The following is an 18540-nucleotide window of genomic DNA, read 5'->3' on the forward strand; positions in this document are numbered from 1 at the left end:
TTCTGTGGTGAAACCAAGATGAAGAGACGAGCTGTGGGGGTCTGGCACTGGCTCCTGCGTGCAAACAGTGGCCAGTGGTGCCTGGACCTACCACACCGCTTCTGCCATCACAGTAAAGTCCGCTGTCAGAGGCTAAAAGAATTGCAAGACCAGTTGAAGCTCCGCAATTTGAAACACTGCTAGCTTTTAACAAATGTGTCAATTTATGTAACCAAAAAAATGTGCTTCAGACATGTAAGGTACTTAGAAGGACACCTGACATGAATGTTAGTCTAAGTTTACTATTACCAACACTACTACAATACTGTAAGATAACATTTTCTCAGCAGCATTTGGATTAAACACTTATTTCCTTTATTTTTAGCCTTTCACTCTAGAGAGTCAGGACAGGTAGGCTTCCAAGTAGAAGATTTTAGATGGGACAAAAATTGTCCATCTTCAGAATTTATATAAATGGAACTTCATTATTACAAGGTGCCAAAAATACAAGCATGTGCTTTTTTGTTTGTTCTAACAGATCCTTGTCTCTCTATATTCTGAAGGTAAATGTGCTGCTGCCACCCAGTTGCCAACTGTATGACTGAAAAAGCTCTTTCATTTCTCAGAGGTTTGTTTTTTACATTTGTGAAATTGGGGGTAACACCAACTGTCTCAAGGTCAGAAGTACCTAGCACTGTGCAAAACATGTAATAAATTCACAACAAATATTCCTTAAGCAAACATTATATTTAGTTCGGAGTATAAGGCGTGATAACAGTCCTTGCCCTTCCAGGGTAGTGGTTAGGGATAAAGTAAAGGAACAAATAGGTGGCAAAGTCTACGTTAGACAAGGCCACGAGGCTCACGTATCACACAGGAGGGCATCTGAGCCACACTGGACAGGTGACATCCTGAGCTGAACCTTGTAGATAGAACAAAGTATTCCAGGCAAGATCCACATTTTCTGTGGTCCTTGATATACACCTTTGATTTGATCTGACTTCCTCTTTTTTAGCATTTTCTCCTCCTATGTAACCACCCATCCTTAAATAAAAGTGGTTACATAAACCTGTAATCGCCTTGGCTTGTCAGTGGATTAATAGTGAATTTACCACCTTTATATCAGTCAGAAGGAATCTGCTACACAAATCAGTGTCACCTAAAGAAGGGGAGGAAGGAAATTAGTAGATAATTATGAAAGAAGAATGCATGGTAATTGAATAGTTGGGTCTAGTGAAAGGAGCAAGGACTCTGGAGTCGAACACCAGATTTTGCATACTGGTCCTGATGCTTTGCAGCTGTATGACCTAAGCAAATTACAGCTTCTTTTAACCTTGGTTTTCTCATCTGTAAAATGCCCATGCTCACTATTAGAGACACTGAGGATCTGGAAAAATGCGGTAAGTCCCTGACCAGTGATTTGTGCCCAATAAATGATAACTTCCTACAAACTATGTCTTGTAAAAGCCCTAAGGCAAGATAAAGCTAATCATAATCCATTACTTGCTAGTAAGCAAACTCGAGGGCTTGAAAAAGTTTACACTCGACTTTTATATTTTACTTAACAGTTTGATTAGGGGAAAAAGCACAGTAAAAATATGCTCAGATTCACAGTATTATAAATTGTTTTCTAAACACCACCATTTTGCCCCTGCTGGCAATTACAGGTATACCTGGTTTTATTTATTTATTTTTTCGCTTTACCACTCTTCACAGTTGTTGCGGGGTTTTTTCTCCCTCCAAATTGAAGGCCACACCCTGCACCAGAAAGATGACGACTCTCTTTATTGTGATACCCTCTTTTTTGCGGTGGTCCGGAACCAAACCGCAATATTTCCGAGGCGTAACTGTAGGAAACAAGGATTACTGAGTGCAGGCACGATGGCAGAACCAAAAAGGTTTTATATGTGGTTAGGGTTTGTTGTTTTACCAAAATAAAATGTAAATACCTTCAGCTTTGGGGGTGGATACCAAAAGTAAGCTGCCGAGTTTCAGGGGGAAAGTGGAGAGGGCTGATCATTAACCGGCTTGGTGAAGGTGTATCCAAGGGGCACTGAGGATCCATCTATTCTTTGTGTGCAAAGATGATTAACAATAAAAGAATAACTGTGTACCCACCATCCAGTTTAGAAAACAGGACTCAATCTGTTCTTTCCACTAACCAAGATTATGGTTTGTCGAAGTACCGACGACACCTCGCAACTCGACCGCCAGCGGTGCTCACCAAAGAGCCTTGCCAGAGAATGAATCAGCTTTCCAGGAGCCGGAGCAGGAGACCGCCCCATCCAGCCCCAGAACTACAATTGCACCTGGCGGATCCCGCAGGAGGGGACCGGATCACGTGACGGGGGCGCACTGCCCCCTCCGCGGGGCTCGGAGGTCACGTGGGCGCACGGTCCCGCCCCGTCGCCCAGTCTGCAGCGAGGTGGGGTCTGCCGTTTGCCCCGGAAGTGGCTGTCTTCAGTTGACAGCTGTTGGTAAGGTGGCGGCGGCAGCAGGCTGGGAGCAAGATGGCGCTGCGGCCGGGGACCGGAGCTGGTGGCGGCGGCGGGGCCGCAGGAGCTGGCGCCGGGGCCGCCGGGGGAGGCAGGTGGGTGTGAAGAACCAGACCGGGACCCGCCTCGCAGCCGCCAGCTGTGGGTGTTTGGCGGTTACGGCCGTTTTCGCCAGCTCTGACCACTTTTGCCTTGGACCTGGGGTGCGGGAGTAGGGGCGTCCGGGCACCTAGGCCGAAGCGGGAGGATGGAGCCCGGGTGCCCAGCTCCTGTGTCCCAGGTTCTGGGGCACCGGCTGCTGCGGCCGTGCGGGGAGTGTGCGTACGCCCCAGGGCCGAGAGCAGAGGAGGGGAAGGTGAGGGTCCGCTCGGCTGCGGTGGCACCGGCCTGGGCTGGTAAAGGAGGAACCCCAGTGCCTCGCTTTTCGCCCTGGCTGGCTCTGTAGCGACCAGACACTTCCTCTCCAGGCGCTTGACCAGGACATTGTAAGGGAGGCTCAGAAAAATCTGGTCGCAAAGACGAACAATTGTTTTCAAGATGTGTGTGTGTGTGGTGCTATTCTTTTCCCTTGTAGATTGGTCTGTCCCTTACATTCCTTATCATAGCAGAACCTCAGGAAAATCTTAAGACCTTTCAGTGAATAAATAGAGCTCTTGTAGATGTAACTCTTTAAGACCTGTTTCCTTATTTTAAAAAAATTTATTGTTAAACAGCCGTTATGTAGCTATTAGAACAAAGCTTCCAGACATTCACTTAGCCCTTAACCAAATCTGCTCTCCATCGAATTCAGCTGATAATTGCTTGTGGTTCTTGTACCCAGAACCATAAGGAAAATGAACATTTGCAGTTTGTCAAGTTCATCATTTAAGACACTTCATTCTAGAAAGTTTTACACCACTTCTATAATGACCTAGTCTGATTCTGTTTTGTTAGCCAACACATACTGCCTACACGTTTGGAGATTCATAGCGTTTTATCCAAAGCATTCTAAATTAACTTTGGGAAGCAAAGTATTAATTTTTTGATATGTAGTCATTTAATTTTGGAATCATGAACACTACAAAATTGTTGTCTTTAGGTCCTCACCTCTTGCAGGTACTTAATATATATGCTAGAGAAAAGAAAACAACCATTGTTCAATAAACCACCTGTGTGAGCCCTGTTTCCCATTTTCTCTACACATCTTTCACTTAGATTTAAAACTTTTCTTTGTTGTCTAATTTCCACATGTTCACTAGTTTTTCATGGGTACTCAATATTAGTCCGTTTCTGACTGGAGAAGACAAATATGTAATCATTTCTCTGTTTCTTTTGTGTATGTGATGACCGTTTCTGAAATGTTCTTGAGTGGCATTAATTTGATCAAGTATTTGATTAATCATGGCTCTAAGTTCTGAGATAATATAAACTTAAAATAACTTGGTATTCTAAGGAAAGGTTTTTTATTTTTTATTTTTCTAGTGTGTTTTTAATTTTTTTTTTTTTTTTACTTTTTTGGGTGGGAGGATCTCAGGTGCAGAAAGTTGAGTGGATTATTCACCTTAGTTAATAGTATTTTAACATCATTGATTCATAAGCATATTTTTTTTAAAAAATGTCCTGAATTGTGATAGAAATGAGGATGATTGATTTTAAAATTTCTTTCCTTTGTAAAATTTGATTGTAGTAACATCTGCATCTTAAAACTCTAGAGGATATATGGGAGAAAAACTGGTTAAAATAACTCTTACTGTGAATAATGTATGGGAAATATTACATGTATGAGAAATTTCTGACCCTGAGAAGCTGTATGAAGAAAGAATATTGTGTTTTTTAGAGAGTAGTGGCGAGGGCTGAAATTATTTTATGAGGTAACTAATATTATGGTAGCCTAAGAATATATATTTGGCAGGGGGGAGAAAAACCAGGTAACCTCTCTCAGCTTTTGGTAGAGAAAATCTGCAAACTATAACTTACTATATTTCTTAGATACTTGTCCCTGTTCTAAGAGACTAAGCAAAAAGCAATGGCATTTTCCAACTCTATTAATATTAGCCTACTGTTGATTAGTATCCTGAATGGGCTACTTGAGAATAAATGGTAGAGCTGTGTAAAGGGGAGAATTTACCCAAAAGATAAGAAGTATACATTTTTTAAAGTCAAATACTACATAGAAAGAATTGCAGGGTCTTGAGTAGTCTCTCTCCTTCTAGGGATATCATTAACAAGCTTGTCAGTATTTTTCCTGCTCTTTTGTAAGTTCCTTAAGGGCTTGCTCATCTTTTTCATCGTTCACTGTTTGTGGCACATTTTAGCACATAGAAAAGTCATTCTGTAAATATTTGTAGATTCAAGCTACGTTGAAGGCAAAGAAGAAGCAGTATTTCAGCTGAGCCTCATTTGGAGGAAGAGGTCAAGAGATGGTCATAAAGGTGGGAATGACTAGTGAACAAGAAACTTGTGCTAACCTGGAGCCGTTCTTGAATATAAACTAAGGAGCTTCAGTTAAAGAGGAATTCAGTGCATAGCTTTAACCTTAGAAGTGGTTGTCAAATGGTCCTTTAGGAAGTTGCACCTCTCCTGTGCTGTATGAGATCCATTATGAAGTCTCGTAGGAGTCCAGGCCTGACAAGTGAAGGCTGATCTAGGTTAGTAACAACGGTAACTGCAAATGAAGAGTGAATGAAGTAGGCAAGAAGAATGAATGTGACAGGTAGGGCCCACAGTTCTGCTTTCACACTACACATCAGTAACAAATAGTTGAAATCAAATTGTTGGTTATCTTGGTGCCAAGTTTGTTGCCAGACTTTTCTGCCTTATCTTGTCTAACCAGTCTTTAAGCATGTCGACATTAGTTGTCTAAACATTTCAGAGTCATATGAGTGATACATAGGTCACTAAGTAGTTTGGGTTGCTAAATCATTACTGGAGTCAGTCATGTTCATCAGTGATGTTCTTAATTTAGTTTTTATTTGTTTGTTTTCTAAGTATTTTATAAGTAACCTTTATACATCCATTCTTGTCTATTAGGTTGTCTAAGCTGGGACCTTGGGAAACTTGCAATTCTGTGCCCTCGTTTGACAGAAGGGCAACAGGACAGTGTGGCGAAGGGGGTTGCATACAGTTTCACAGTCACTTTATGGCAGAGCCAGAGTTTCCAGGTTTTACTTAGTCACCAAGCCATATGGGTCATTGTAATCTTGAGACTGGTTTTGAAAAGTCTCGACAGGTTGATTACTTAACTGTATTGCTCCTAAATTATAAATCTCAGTATATGAGTAACTTTTTAAAAAATTGAGAACTTCTGAATTTCATCTTGAAGTTTAAACATTTTATCCAGTTAACACTTTATTTACCATATTTCCTTTTTCCTGAAATATGGTTGTTCTTCAGTTATAATCAACTCCTTTAGTTCTTGATGACCGTTCCCTTCTCAGCTGTCACTGTAAGAATTCTCCAAGGTTGTCCTTTGTTGCCTTGTTACTGTACAAGCACATTCCCTCAGCTATTTCATCTACAATTAGAGCTCTTTTTTTTTTTACCTTTATTTAAAAGAGCCTAGCTGGGTTGACCTAGACCCTTCTCCTGAGCTTGAGTCACCTTTCTGATTGCCTGCTGAGTTGCTCTTCATGGACGCACTACAACCATCTTTCTCCCCAGACCGACTCACATTGGCTTCCTGTCTCTAGTCAACAGCATCAGCACCCTCGCTGCTGCTCAGGCTCAAAATCTTAGCATCATGTTCTGCTCTTTCTGCCTTTTCACTCCTGTTCCCCATGCTGGCAGTTGTCCAGTCCTGTTGATTCATCCTTTTAAATCACTTTCACCTCTTCTTTGCCATTGCCACCACTCTGGTTATGGCCCTTCACATTTCTTTTAAGATTAGGGATCATCTTCTCTGCCATACCCTGTTACCAGGGAAACCTAAAGCACATTTATGATTATTAGGGAAATGCAGGCGCAAATCACAATGAGATACCACTTTATGCCCTTTAGGATGACTGTCTTTAAAAAAGCGGAAAATAACAGCCAATAGTGAGGATATGAAGGAATTGGAACTGCCATGCATTGCTGGTAGGAGAATGTAAAGTGGTGCAGCTGCTATGGAAAGTTTGGTAGTTTCTCAAAAACAAATATAAAATCACTATGTGACCCTGAACTTCCACCACTAGGTCTATGCTCCCTTCCCAAAAAATTGAAAGAGGCAACTCAGACAGATACTTATACCAAACGCTCACAGCAGCATTGTTCACAACAGCTAAAAGGTGGAAACAACCCAAGTGTCCATCAACAGATGAATGGGTAAACAAATGTGGTGTGTCCCTATATGGAGTGTGATTCAGCCATAAAAAGGAATGCAGTCTTTCCACATGCTACAACATGGATGAACCTTGAAAACATGCTAAGTGAAATAAGCCAGATACAAAAGAACAAGTTTTATACGATTCCACTTAATATGTGCTGGCGAGAGTAGGTAAGGTCATAGAGATAAAAAGTAAACTAGTGGATTCTAGGAGTGGGGGGGGGAGGGTTAGACCCATTAGACAGTGGGTGCAGAGTTTCTATGTGGGTTGATGAAAATGTCCTGGAATGGATCATGGTGTGTTTTACGACATTGTGAATGCACGTACCTAATGCCACTGAACTGTACACTTAAAAATGGTTACAGTGCGAAATTTATGTATATTTTACCACATTTAAAATTCTCTGGCTTTATATAATATTCAACATAAACATTTTAAAGGCCTTCTCCAGTCTGTTTACTTTTCTAATTCTGTATTTTATACCGTATTTTGCCGTGTATAGTGTGCTCCCATGTATGGTGCACACCCACATTTTGGGCTAAAACTTTTAGGAAAAAATGTTTCACTTTAATTTTTTACTTACTTAATTAATCTTTAAAAACAAAACCGATGATGATATTCCAGGGTATTATCTTGCATATGGATATCATTATTGTTTTCTCTGGAGTTACACTTTTAATGCACAAGCATAAATAAAAGAATTAAAAACATTTATATTGATACGGAATTAGTACTACCCATGTATAATGTGCATCCTTATTTTTCCTTCAGAAATTTGGGCCAAAAAAAGTGTGCATTATATACGGCAAAATACAGTACTTAACCTCAAGTCTTGTCTTTGGTCTCAGAGCTTTTTTTGCTCAAGCTATATAGTGTGCCTCCCTAAGATGCAGATCAAAAGATACTTCCACAAAACTTCCCAAGATATAACCCATGAAATTAAGTCTTTTTCTTCTTATCTCTATTAGTATTTTGGACCTCTCACAGCACTCAGCACCTTCTGTCTTATGATAAAGTTATTTGCCTGCACCTGTGTCTCCAACAGGACTGTGAGTTAATTCACTGCTTTCATGTGGTAGGCACTCAGTGTTCACTGAACTAAGTCTAATCCAAATCCCCTCATTTTAGGGACGGGGAAATGGGAATCCAGGGAAGTCACACAGTGACAGCACCAGGACTGGCTTCAAGGCCTTCTGACTTCTAGTTCAAAGAACTTCCTCCTACGTTACCAGGCTGCCTGTCCTGACGCCTGTGGATTTTCTCTCTGTTGGTAGTGGATGATTGAATGTTGTACTGCAGAATACACACAAGCGCCTATCCATATTTTTTCATTTATGTATGAAATGGTGTGTTTTATTTGAAATCTTTGTACATATGAAGATCCCAATGTATTTTTGTTCTGCTTTCAGCTTCATGTTTCCAGTTGCAGGTGGAATAAGACCCCCTCAAGGTAGGTGAAAGGTTAAGTTTATGTTTCATTATGTTTCCGACTTGGAGATTAGGTGGGTAGAGAGATTTTATTGTGCCAAATGCAGTAAAATTTTCTTATAGTCTTGAATGTATATGATAGCGTCTCTTAAAATTTCTCAAAAATTATGTAATTTGAGGAATAATAAGAATCATTTCTCATTTCTCCCAAACTTATTTAAACATTGTATTTACAGCCCTGACTGGTGTGGCTCAGTGGGTTGAGCGTTGTCCCTCAAACTGAAAGGTCGCTGGTTCAATTCCCAGTCAGGGCACATGCTGGGGTTGCAGGCCAGGTCCCCAGCTGGGGGCATGGGAGAGGCAGTGATTGATGTTTCTCTAACACATCGATGTTTCTCTCCCTCTCTCTCTAAATAAAATCTTTTTTTTAAAGATCGTCCCAATTGTTGTTTAATCAAGTAATTCAATAAATTTGCAAGGTGACAAGGTAGTATTTAAAATTCTTTTCCAGTTTTTTATATTTTATGAACATGTATTTCCCTTTTTTAGTAATTTTTATTGTATTTTTCTGTTACAATTTAGCTCTCTTATAGTCCTCTCCCCCCTGCAATTACCACACTGTTGTCCATGTCCATGAGTCCTTTTTCTTCAATCCCTCCACCCCCTAACCTCCCTCTACCCTGATAGCTGTCATCTTGCTCTCTGTCTATGAGTCTGTCTCTATTTTGCATGTTAGCTCAGTTCGTTCTTTAGAGTCCAGATATAAGTGAAATCATACGGTATTTGTCTTTCTCTGACTGGCTTACTTCACTTAGCATAATGTTCTCTAGATCCAACCATGCTGTCACAAAGGGTAAATTTTCTTCTTTTTTATAGCTGGGTAGTTCATTGTGTCAATGTCCCATAGTTGTTTTATCCACTCATCTACTGATGGACACTTGGGTTGCTTCTATATCTTGGTGATTGTAAATAATGCTGCAATGAACGTAGGGGCACTTATGTTCTTTCAAATTAGTCTTGGGGTTTTTCTGGATATATTCCCAAAGGAAAAAATATATATATATATAAAGGTGGGATCACTGGGTTAAAATGCAGATCTCTTTTTAATTTTTTGATATATCTCCATACTACTGTCCACAGTGGCTGCACCCATCTGCATTCCCACCAACAGTGCACTTGGGCTCCCTTTCCTCCACATCCTCGCCAGCACTTGTTTGTTGATTTATTGGTGATAGCCATTCTGACAGGTTGAGGTAATAGCTAATTGTGGTTTTAATTTGCATTTCTCTGATGATTAGTGATGTTGAGCATCTTTTCATATGTCTATTTGCCATCTGTATGTCCTCTCAGGTCCTTTGCCCATTTTTTAATGAGATTGTTTTGAGGTTTTTTGATGTTGAGTTTTATATATTATTTATCCATTTTGGATGTTAACCCCTTATCAGATGTATTGGTGAATATGTTCTCCCATTTTGTGGGTTGTCTTTTTATTTTGTTGATGGTCTTCTTTGCTCTGCAAAAACTTTTTAGTTTAATGTAGTCCCATTTTTTTTTTCTTTTTGTTTCCCTTGCCTGGGGAGATATGTTAGATAAAATATTGTTACTAGCAGTGATTGAGATTTTACTACCTTTGTTTTCTCTCAAAAAACAACATGTTATTGACAGATTGTTATTTAACAATTGACAGAGATGGAGATTTTGAGAACAAGAGAATTAAAGAATTCTCTAAATGAACCCCTGGCTGGTGTAGCTCAATGGATTGAGCGCGGGCCTGCGAACCCCATGATCTCGGTTTGATTCCCAGTCAGGGCACATGCCTGGGTTGCAGGCCAGTTCCCAGCAGGGGACTCATGAGAGGCAACCATACATTGATATTTCTCTCCTTCTCTCTCCTTCCTTTCCCCTCTGAAGATAAATAAATAAAATCTTTTTTAAAAAGGTAATGAAAGACAACTTCTTTAAATTAAAAAAAAAAAGAAAAAAATTCTCTAAATAACATCCTTTTCCTTCTATCTAGTCCCTTCCTAGACCAACGATTTTCAATCTTTTTCATCTCATGGCACACATAAACTAATTACTAAAATCTACAACACACCAAAAGATACGTTTTTCTCTGCTCTAACAGAAAATAGTTATAATTCTGACTTATTCACACTGGATAGCTCTTGTTGTGCCGGCTGTTGTCATTTTTTTTGTTTGACAATCTAAAGAAAAAAGAGGTCAGTGCCCCTGACTAAATAGTCAGGTACTGCATGTTTTAAACATTCTTGCATCACCGGTTGAAAATTGCTGCCCCAGATGGTTAGCTCCACTGGGCAGGGTATGTGCCTGTCCTGTGCTCATTAGCGTATTCAGCATTTTTATACTACCATATTTTCTCTTTATAAATTTGGTCTTATTATAATACATGATTAGAGGTCACATATTCTGATTCCATTGTAACTGTTTTAGTCTCAGTTTTGTTCCTAGCGATTTCTCTCTCTCCTCTCCTGGTTGCAGACAAGGGACCACCGATATCAATTTTGGCTTTCACTTCAAGGAAACAGCAGTGAAGGAGGACAGCCATGTCACCGGGACACAACAGGGAAGGGAGCAGATGTCTGTCCTTCCCCTCTTCCTTCTTACTTTTCTCTTTCCACTGTGCCCTCTTTCTTTCCACACACCAGGCCGCTTCTGAAAACTGGCCCCTCTCACAGTGCCAGTGTTGACTGCTTATGGTCGACTTGCTAGAGAAACAGACTCCGAGGTCACTGTTAGAGATGAACGATAAGTGAGAGCTGCTCAGTAGCAAGTGGTCAGTGGCTTATACTGTTTTCCATTAATAATCAGTGATGGAGGTTGAGTTTCAGGTAAATTTTTCCAAGGATCAGTTGTATTCTTTGCATTGTGCTCTCATTTATGCATTATTTAAACAATCTGTAATTTGATATGTCCCAGATTTAGATCAAAAGGTTGAGATGGGTTTTTTTTTTCAAGATTTATTTATCTATTTTGAGACGGAGGAAGGGAGGAAGAGGGAGAGAAACTTTAATGTGTGAGAGAAACATCAATTGGTTTCCCTCTCACATGCCCCCAACCAGGGACCTAGCCCACCACCCAGGCATGTGCTCTGACTAGGAATCGAACTGGTGACCTTTCAGTTTGTGAGACAATGCCCAACCCACTGAGCTATACCAGTTGAGGCGAGATCTTTTCTTCTTTAAGAAGGCATTACAATTATGTGTTCATTATCATGGTTTATATTTCATTTTTATAAACTTTAAAGTAAAAAATGTATATATGGAGCAAAGGAACAGGACAAGAAGAGGTCCCAAAACATTCCTTGAAATTTTTTTTTCCGGAATTTGGATCTGTTTTGGATATTTTTTTCTTTTTACAGAGTATGTTAGAGTGGACTTCTTGATCATTTGAAGGCTTTAAATTTTGCATGGATTATTTCTGAAAGCACATGCCAGAAACTGACAGCAGAAGTAGCCATAAGATCATGAGTAGGTAAACAGGAGAAAGGAGAGAAATGAAACTTATCGTTCACTTTGCACACCTTTATACCTTTATTTTTTTCCTTTATACCTTTAAATGTTGTGCCAGATACCTGAGTTATCCATTCAAGAATTAAATAAAATTAGTTAAAATGAAACTTTACATCCAAAGGAATAAGAAGAAAAACATCTTACTATGGTTTTATTCAGCCTGTGCATTCTAATTCTCCATGACACCTTAAGGCCTTTGCGTTTGATGTTCCTTTTTCTGGAATACTCTTTGAAATATCCACATGGCTTTCTCCCTTACTTTTTTCAAGTCTTTGCTTAAATGCTGCCCTATTGGTAAACCCTTTTCTGACTACGAAACAGAACCAGTCTTTTCCCTAACTCTCCCTTCCCCCCACCCTGCTTTATTTGTTGCCCTGCCTTTTATTACCACCTGACATGTACTTATTTTTTTATTATTTATTTCCTCCATTGGCAGTGTATGTTTCATGAGGGCAAAGACCTGGTTTTGTTCATTGCTGTGTCCTTAGAATGGTGCCTGACATGGGGTAGGCCCTCAAATACTTGAATAAATAATCGAATGAGTAGATGAATAGCTTGCCACTAATACATGTTACCTACAAAAGTGGATGTTCATGCTCCTGAAATTAAACTATGTATAAATAACCCTGAAGGTTCATAGATAAACATGGTATGCTCTACTAGACCTTTGACTTTTCAAATCAAAATTTGATTACAAGTTTCTTACAGTAGAACCAATATGGATGTAATGTGTGGTAAAATGCAAAATTAGATTGAAATTTGTGTTCAGGGTGTGTAGGGATTTTGTTCTGTTCACTGTTGTGTACCGAGTATCTAGAACTGTGTCTAAAACGTGGTGGGCATGTAGTATTTATTAAATCCCAGAGGGATGTATCTTTATTCTCCACTGCTCTTGGGAGTACTTCATTGGAAAAGCTTGGGAGGTACTGTACTCAAAGTCATGCTTTCATGATAGTTTTCTTACCATTGCATTATATATTTCACGTCCCTGTGGTAAAAGAGAGGAGGAATATAATTTCTTCAAGCATCTTAGGTATTAAATATTTTCACAGATCGGAAACCGAGGAACAGAAGTTAAGCAGATTGCTCAAGGTCCCCAAACTAGTCAGTGACGGTTTGGTTGGCATTCCTACTTCATGCTCTTAACCACTATTGCATTACTTGCATGCTGCTACATAAAAAAATTAACCAAAAACTTTAAAAATGTTACTGTTTTACCCTGTATTTGGGGTCAGGTATGTGGGAGTGGCTTCACAGGGTGGTTTCGGTACAAGACTCAAGTGATTGCAGTAGAGATGTTGGCTAGGGCTGTAGGCATCTAGACGTTGAATGGGGCTGGGAGATCTGTGTGCAAGATGGCTCGCTCACTGAGATGGCAAATCTGTGCTGCCTTTTTGGCAAGAGGTTTCAGTTCCTGGCCACAGGGATTCTCCATGGGACTTGCTTGAATATTTTCATAAGGAAGCAGTGGTTTTCCCTAGAGGAGGTGATCCAACAGTCCAAGGAGGAAGCTTCAGTGATTCTTGTGAACAAAACTGTCATTTCCACAATATCCTATTTGTTATAATAATGGGCAGCCCTTTTCAGGGTGGGAGGGAATGACACGGTAAGTATGCACAAAAATTCTGTGAAACAGATATTATTATCTTTCTTTCACAGATGAAGTTTTATAACTTGCCCAAGATCACATAGCTAAGTATGATGGAGTTGGAATTCACACTTAAGTCTGTCTCACTCCAGAGCCTTTGCTTTGTCTGCTAACTCTGCCACTTCCCAAGTGAAAAGTCCTTTGGGTACTTAGAGTTTTAAGAAAATACACTTTAGAACACATTGACTTTAATACTACCTTTCTGTTTTTCAGCAGGTCTGATGCCAATGCAGCAACAAGGATTTCCTATGGTCTCTGTCATGCAGCCTAATATGCAAGGCATGATAGGAATGAATTACAGCTCTCAAATGTCCCAAGGACCTATTGCTATGCAGGTACTTGCCTCTTTAGCTGATTGTATACAAAGTTATTGATTATTGTTAGGTGTCTATATATTAACAGCTACATATTAGGACTTTAATAATGTATTTAGAAATAAGTATAGTCTACATGTTAGATGGGTTCCTTCAAAATAAAATGAAGATATGTTCATAAAAGAGAGAAAAAATAAAAGGTAAATCATTTGAAGAAAATCTATTCCCAGTCAGGGCACATGCCTGGGTTGCAGGCAGGTTCCCTGCAGGCCAGTTCCCAGCAGGGGATGCACCAAAGGCAACCATACATTGATGTTTCTCTCCCTTTCTCCTTTCCCTTTAATAAAGATGAATAAATAAATAAAATATTTTAAAAAAAAGAAAAAAAATCTGATGACTTCTCTATGACTACTGGCTTAGAAGGATTTTAGATTGATAACTTGGAAAACCCAGGGACCTGATAGCATGAAGTAGCATTGTTAGAAGTAGCAGCACAGCTTTCATGGAAGGAACAGCATCATTGTTCAGAAGGCTGAGAGCCTTCTTTAAGTTATTAAAGTTATCTAAACCCCATAACAACTTTTTAAAGAGATGGTATCCCCATTTTTCTGATGAGAAAACTGAAGGCTTGTGAGGATGCTCACAGCATAGTCAGCCAAAAGTTGAACCGAAGTCTTTAGTCTGCTTACGCTTAACCATACTATACACTGAATTCTCTCAAGTCATTAGGGAGCAGGTAGGTTAAAGCAGTGGAACGTCACAACTGGATCTGGATTTCAGAAAGATCATTCTGACTGTTGATTGGAGAATGACTGGAGGCAAGGGAGCAAAAGTGGATATAAAATCATTAAAAGACTGATGTAGTGAGAGCAGCTGAGATGTTGGCTTAAATTAGGGTGGTAGCAGATGGATGGAGACATGGATATTTTGAGAACCACTTAAAATCAGTTGGACTTGCTGAGTATTTGGATGTTGAAAATAAAGGAGATGGTATCAAATTGATTCCTCATTTTCCACATGAGCAACTAACTGGGGTATCAGTTACTGATAAAAGAAACAGTGGAGAAGGTGGTTTGCTGGTACGTATTGTTGACCTGGGAGGACACATGAAACTTCCAGTGGGCCTGTCCAGAGACAGCTGAAAAAGTAAACTCTGGTCATTTTTCACTCTGGGTTGAAAATTATGAATTTGAGAGTCGTATACACATAGAAGGTAATTGATGCTATAGAGTGAATAGGAACATTTAAGAATACTATAGATGGGCCCTGGTGTGGCTCAGTGGATTGAGTGTCAGCCTGTGAACTGAAAGATCGCCAGTTTAATTCCCGGTCAGGGCACATGCCTGGGTTGTGGGCCAGGTCCCCAGTTGGGGGCATGTGAGAGGCGATCACACACTGATGTTTCTGTCCCTCTCTTTCTCCCTTCCCCTCTGTAAAAATAAATAAATAAAATCTTTTTTTTTAAAAAAGAAAACTATAGATGGAAAAAATAGTCTAGGAAAGAGCCTTCAGCATCTCAACCTGTAAATAAGAGAGTGAGACAAATGCCACGTGATTTCACTTATATGTGGAATTTAAAGAACAAAATAAGTGAAAAAAGCAAAATTGAAACAGACTCATAGATATAGTGAATGGACTGATGGTTCCCAGAAGGGAAGGGATTGGGGGACTGGGTGAAAAAGGTGAAGGGATTGAAAAGTACAAATTGGTAGTTACAGAATAGTCTTGAGTGTCTAGAGTAAAGCATAGGGAATATAGTCAACGTTGTAATAACAATATATGGTGCCAAGTGGGTACTAAAAATATCAGGGGAAACACTTTGTAAAGTATATGCTTGTCTAACTACTATGATATATACTTGAAACTAGTACGAAATAATATTGAATATAATTTATAATTGAAAAATAAAATTTAAGCCCTGTTTGGTGTGGCTGAGTGAACTGAGTGCTGGCCGGTGAACCAAAGAGTCATTGGTTTGATTCCTAGTCTAGGGCACCTGCCTGGGTTATGGGCCACGCCCTCAGTGGGGGCATGTGAGAGGCAACCACACACTGATGTTTCTCTCCTCTTTCTCCCTCCCTTCTCCTCTCTGAAAATAAGTAAAGTCTTAAAAAATAAAAATTAAATTAAAAAATAATGTATGGCAACAAATGAAAACAAAGTGTTGAATGTGAACTATAATTCAAAAATAAAATTTAAAATAAGTTAAAAATCAATTAGTCTTAAGTGAATGAGTTGCCAACACAAGAGATTGAAGAGAAGCAGCCACAGAAGTGGGGAGGTGAATTAAAGAACAAAACTTGGGTTTTTGGTAATAGACCCAATAAAACAGAGAATAATACCTTGGCAGTATGGTTGTAGAAAGGATTGAAGAAGTTATATAGCACTTAGCATTTTGGTGTACAGGATGATACTCCAACCAACTGAGCCATCTGGCCAGGACAGAATTTTTACCTTTTTAAGACTGAATAGTAGTCCATTGTATATATGTACCCACATTGCTTATTCATTCATAGTTTGATGGACACTTGGGTTGCTTTCATGTTTTAGCTACTGTGAATGATGCTGCTGTGAACATGGCCATATACGTGTCTCTTTGAGACTCTACTTTCAATTCTCTTGGGTGTGTACCCAGAAGTGGAATTGCTGGGTCATGTGGTAATTCTATTTTTAATTTTTTGAGGAACCTCCATACTGTTTTTCCACAGCAGCCGTACCATTTTACATTCTCACCAACAGTGCAAAGAAGTTCCAATTTCTCCAAATACTTGTCAACCTTGTTGGTTTCTGGGTTGTTGTTTTTTTGTAGTAGCAATCCTAATGGGTGTGAGGTGGTATCTCAGAGGGGGAATACAGTGGAAGTAAACCTGTTTGCACATGGACTTGAAGTTGACTTCCTGTCATTTGATGGCCCAGGGAAACAGGTCTTGAATTTGGATTAAAGTGTTCCAACTTTGCAGTGTCTCCTGGCATAAAGTTTGTTAGGTATCTAACAAAATCCTCTCCAGAGGATATACTATTCCTTTAGCATAAATATGTTCCTACAAAAAAATTTCTAAACACAGTGTTCAATGCACAGAAAACCAGAAACAGAACAGCAAGGATGAGGACCAGCAGACATACAACAGAAACAACAACTACAAAATCACATCAGTTATGGAAACAGCAGACAAGATTGTGGCACAACTATATTTTCTATGGTCTAAGAAATACAAGCTGAATTATAAAATTTTGGCAGGAAACATGAAATTATAAATAAATGACAGCAGATTTGAGTAAATAAATAGAAATTTCACAATTAAAAAGTGTTAAGCAACAGGACTCTGGATGACTTTAACAGCAGATTAGAAATGGCTGAAGAAAAATTAGTGACCTGAAGATTGGTTAGCAGAAACATCTAAAATATACTATGACAAAATTAAAAGGTAGAAAATATGTGGGATTTTAAATCTACAGGGAGAGGGTTTAACATATTTAGTTGGAGTCTTTGAAAGCAAGAAGGGGTAATGGCTGAGAAGTTTCCAGGGCTATTGAAAGACATATTGATATACAGATTTAGATAGTCTAATAAATTCAAGCAAGATTGTATTAGTTATCTAATGCTGCATAATAAATTGCCCTGAAATCTGGTGCTTAAAACAACAATAAACACCTCTCAGTTCCTATGGGCCAGAAATTGGAGAGTAGCTTTAGCCGCATGTTTCTGGCCTGGAATCTCTCATGAGGTTTTTAGTCAAGAAGTTGGCTGGGCTGCATTCATCTAAAAGCTGTATTGGGGCTGGAGGATCTACTTCCAAGACGTCCCGCTCAGTGGCTGGGAGTTCAGTGCAGGCTGTTGGCAGGAGGCTCAGATGGACTTCTGGTCCACATGGACCTCTCCAGAGCGAGTGATTCAAGGAAGGAAGGTAGAAGCTGCAGTATCTTTTGTGACCTACCCACCCTTGACCATGTCCCCCAACACCAAGACTGTGTTGGGACTATGACACAAGGATGTGCGAACCAGGCAGTGAGAATAAGTAAATATAAATCCTCATCTCTGATACACAGAGAAACTATAGGAACCAAAGACAGAGAAAATCTCAAAAGCAGCCAAAGGGAAAAAATGGAAGCGAAAAGGCATTGGGATGCTGTTTTCAATGTACTGACTGAAAATAATTGCAACCTTTAAGAATGAAGGTAAAGGCCCTGGCTGGTGTAGCTCAGTGGATTGAGCGCGGGCCTGCGAACCACACGATCGTGGTTCGATTCCCAGTCAGGGCACATACCTGGGTTGCAGGCCAGTTCCCGGCAGGGGACTCACAATAGGCAACCATACATTGATATTTCTCTCCTTCTCTCCTTCCCTTTCCCTCTAAAGATAAATAAATAAAATCTTTAAAAAAAAAAAGACAGGGATGTCTGCTTAAAAAAAAAAGAATGAAGGTAAAGCCATTTTATCTAGAAAAAAACTGAAAGACTTTCTTTTTTTTTTTTTAAAGATTTTATTTATTTATTTATCTTTAGAGGGGAAGGAGAGAGGGAGAGAAACATCAATGTATGGTTGCCTTTCGGGCATCCCCTGCTGGGAACTGGCCTACAGGGAACCAGCCTGCAACCTAGACATGTGCCCTGCCTGGCAATCGAACCGCGATCCTATGGTTCACAGGCCTGTGCTCAATCCACTGAGCTACACCAGCCAGGGCTGAAAGACTTTCAATAAATGAAATTCTACATAAAGTAAAAACAGAAGGACCTTAGGCAAAAGAAGAAATGATCTCAGATGGAAAATCAGATGCAGGAAAAACATGAAGAATAAAGGAAGAGATACATATGTGGTGAATCTAAATGTTTATAGTCTCTGTAAAAACAATAATATCTTTATGA

The 18540-nt window shown here is 39.6% G+C and overlaps 1 protein-coding gene across 15 annotated transcripts in view; it reads left to right on the forward strand.

The window, feature by feature from the left end:
- Positions 1-2439: 2439 nt before the first annotated feature.
- Positions 2440-18540, forward strand: part of SYNRG (synergin gamma) — an 80749-nt gene continuing 64648 nt past the window's right edge. For 5 of the 15 annotated variants that reach the window (XM_037070189.1, XM_037070191.1, XM_037070193.1 and 2 more), the window contains exons 1-3: positions 2442-2569; positions 8167-8207; positions 13577-13698. In XM_037070189.1, the coding sequence (XP_036926084.1) occupies positions 2490-2569; positions 8167-8207; positions 13577-13698 (243 nt within the window). In that variant the 5' untranslated portion in view covers positions 2442-2489. Of the gene's footprint in view, positions 2570-8166; positions 8208-13576; positions 13699-18540 lie in introns of all 15 variants that reach the window. The other 10 variants (XM_037070195.1, XM_037070198.1, XM_037070199.1 and 7 more) reach the window with 5 other exon arrangements.

The sequence above is a fragment of the Sturnira hondurensis genome, unplaced genomic scaffold, assembly GCF_014824575.4.
Source record: "Sturnira hondurensis isolate 20B ecotype Veracruz unplaced genomic scaffold, ASM1482457v3 Scaffold0018728, whole genome shotgun sequence".
Classification (NCBI taxonomy): Eukaryota; Metazoa; Chordata; class Mammalia; order Chiroptera; family Phyllostomidae; genus Sturnira; species Sturnira hondurensis.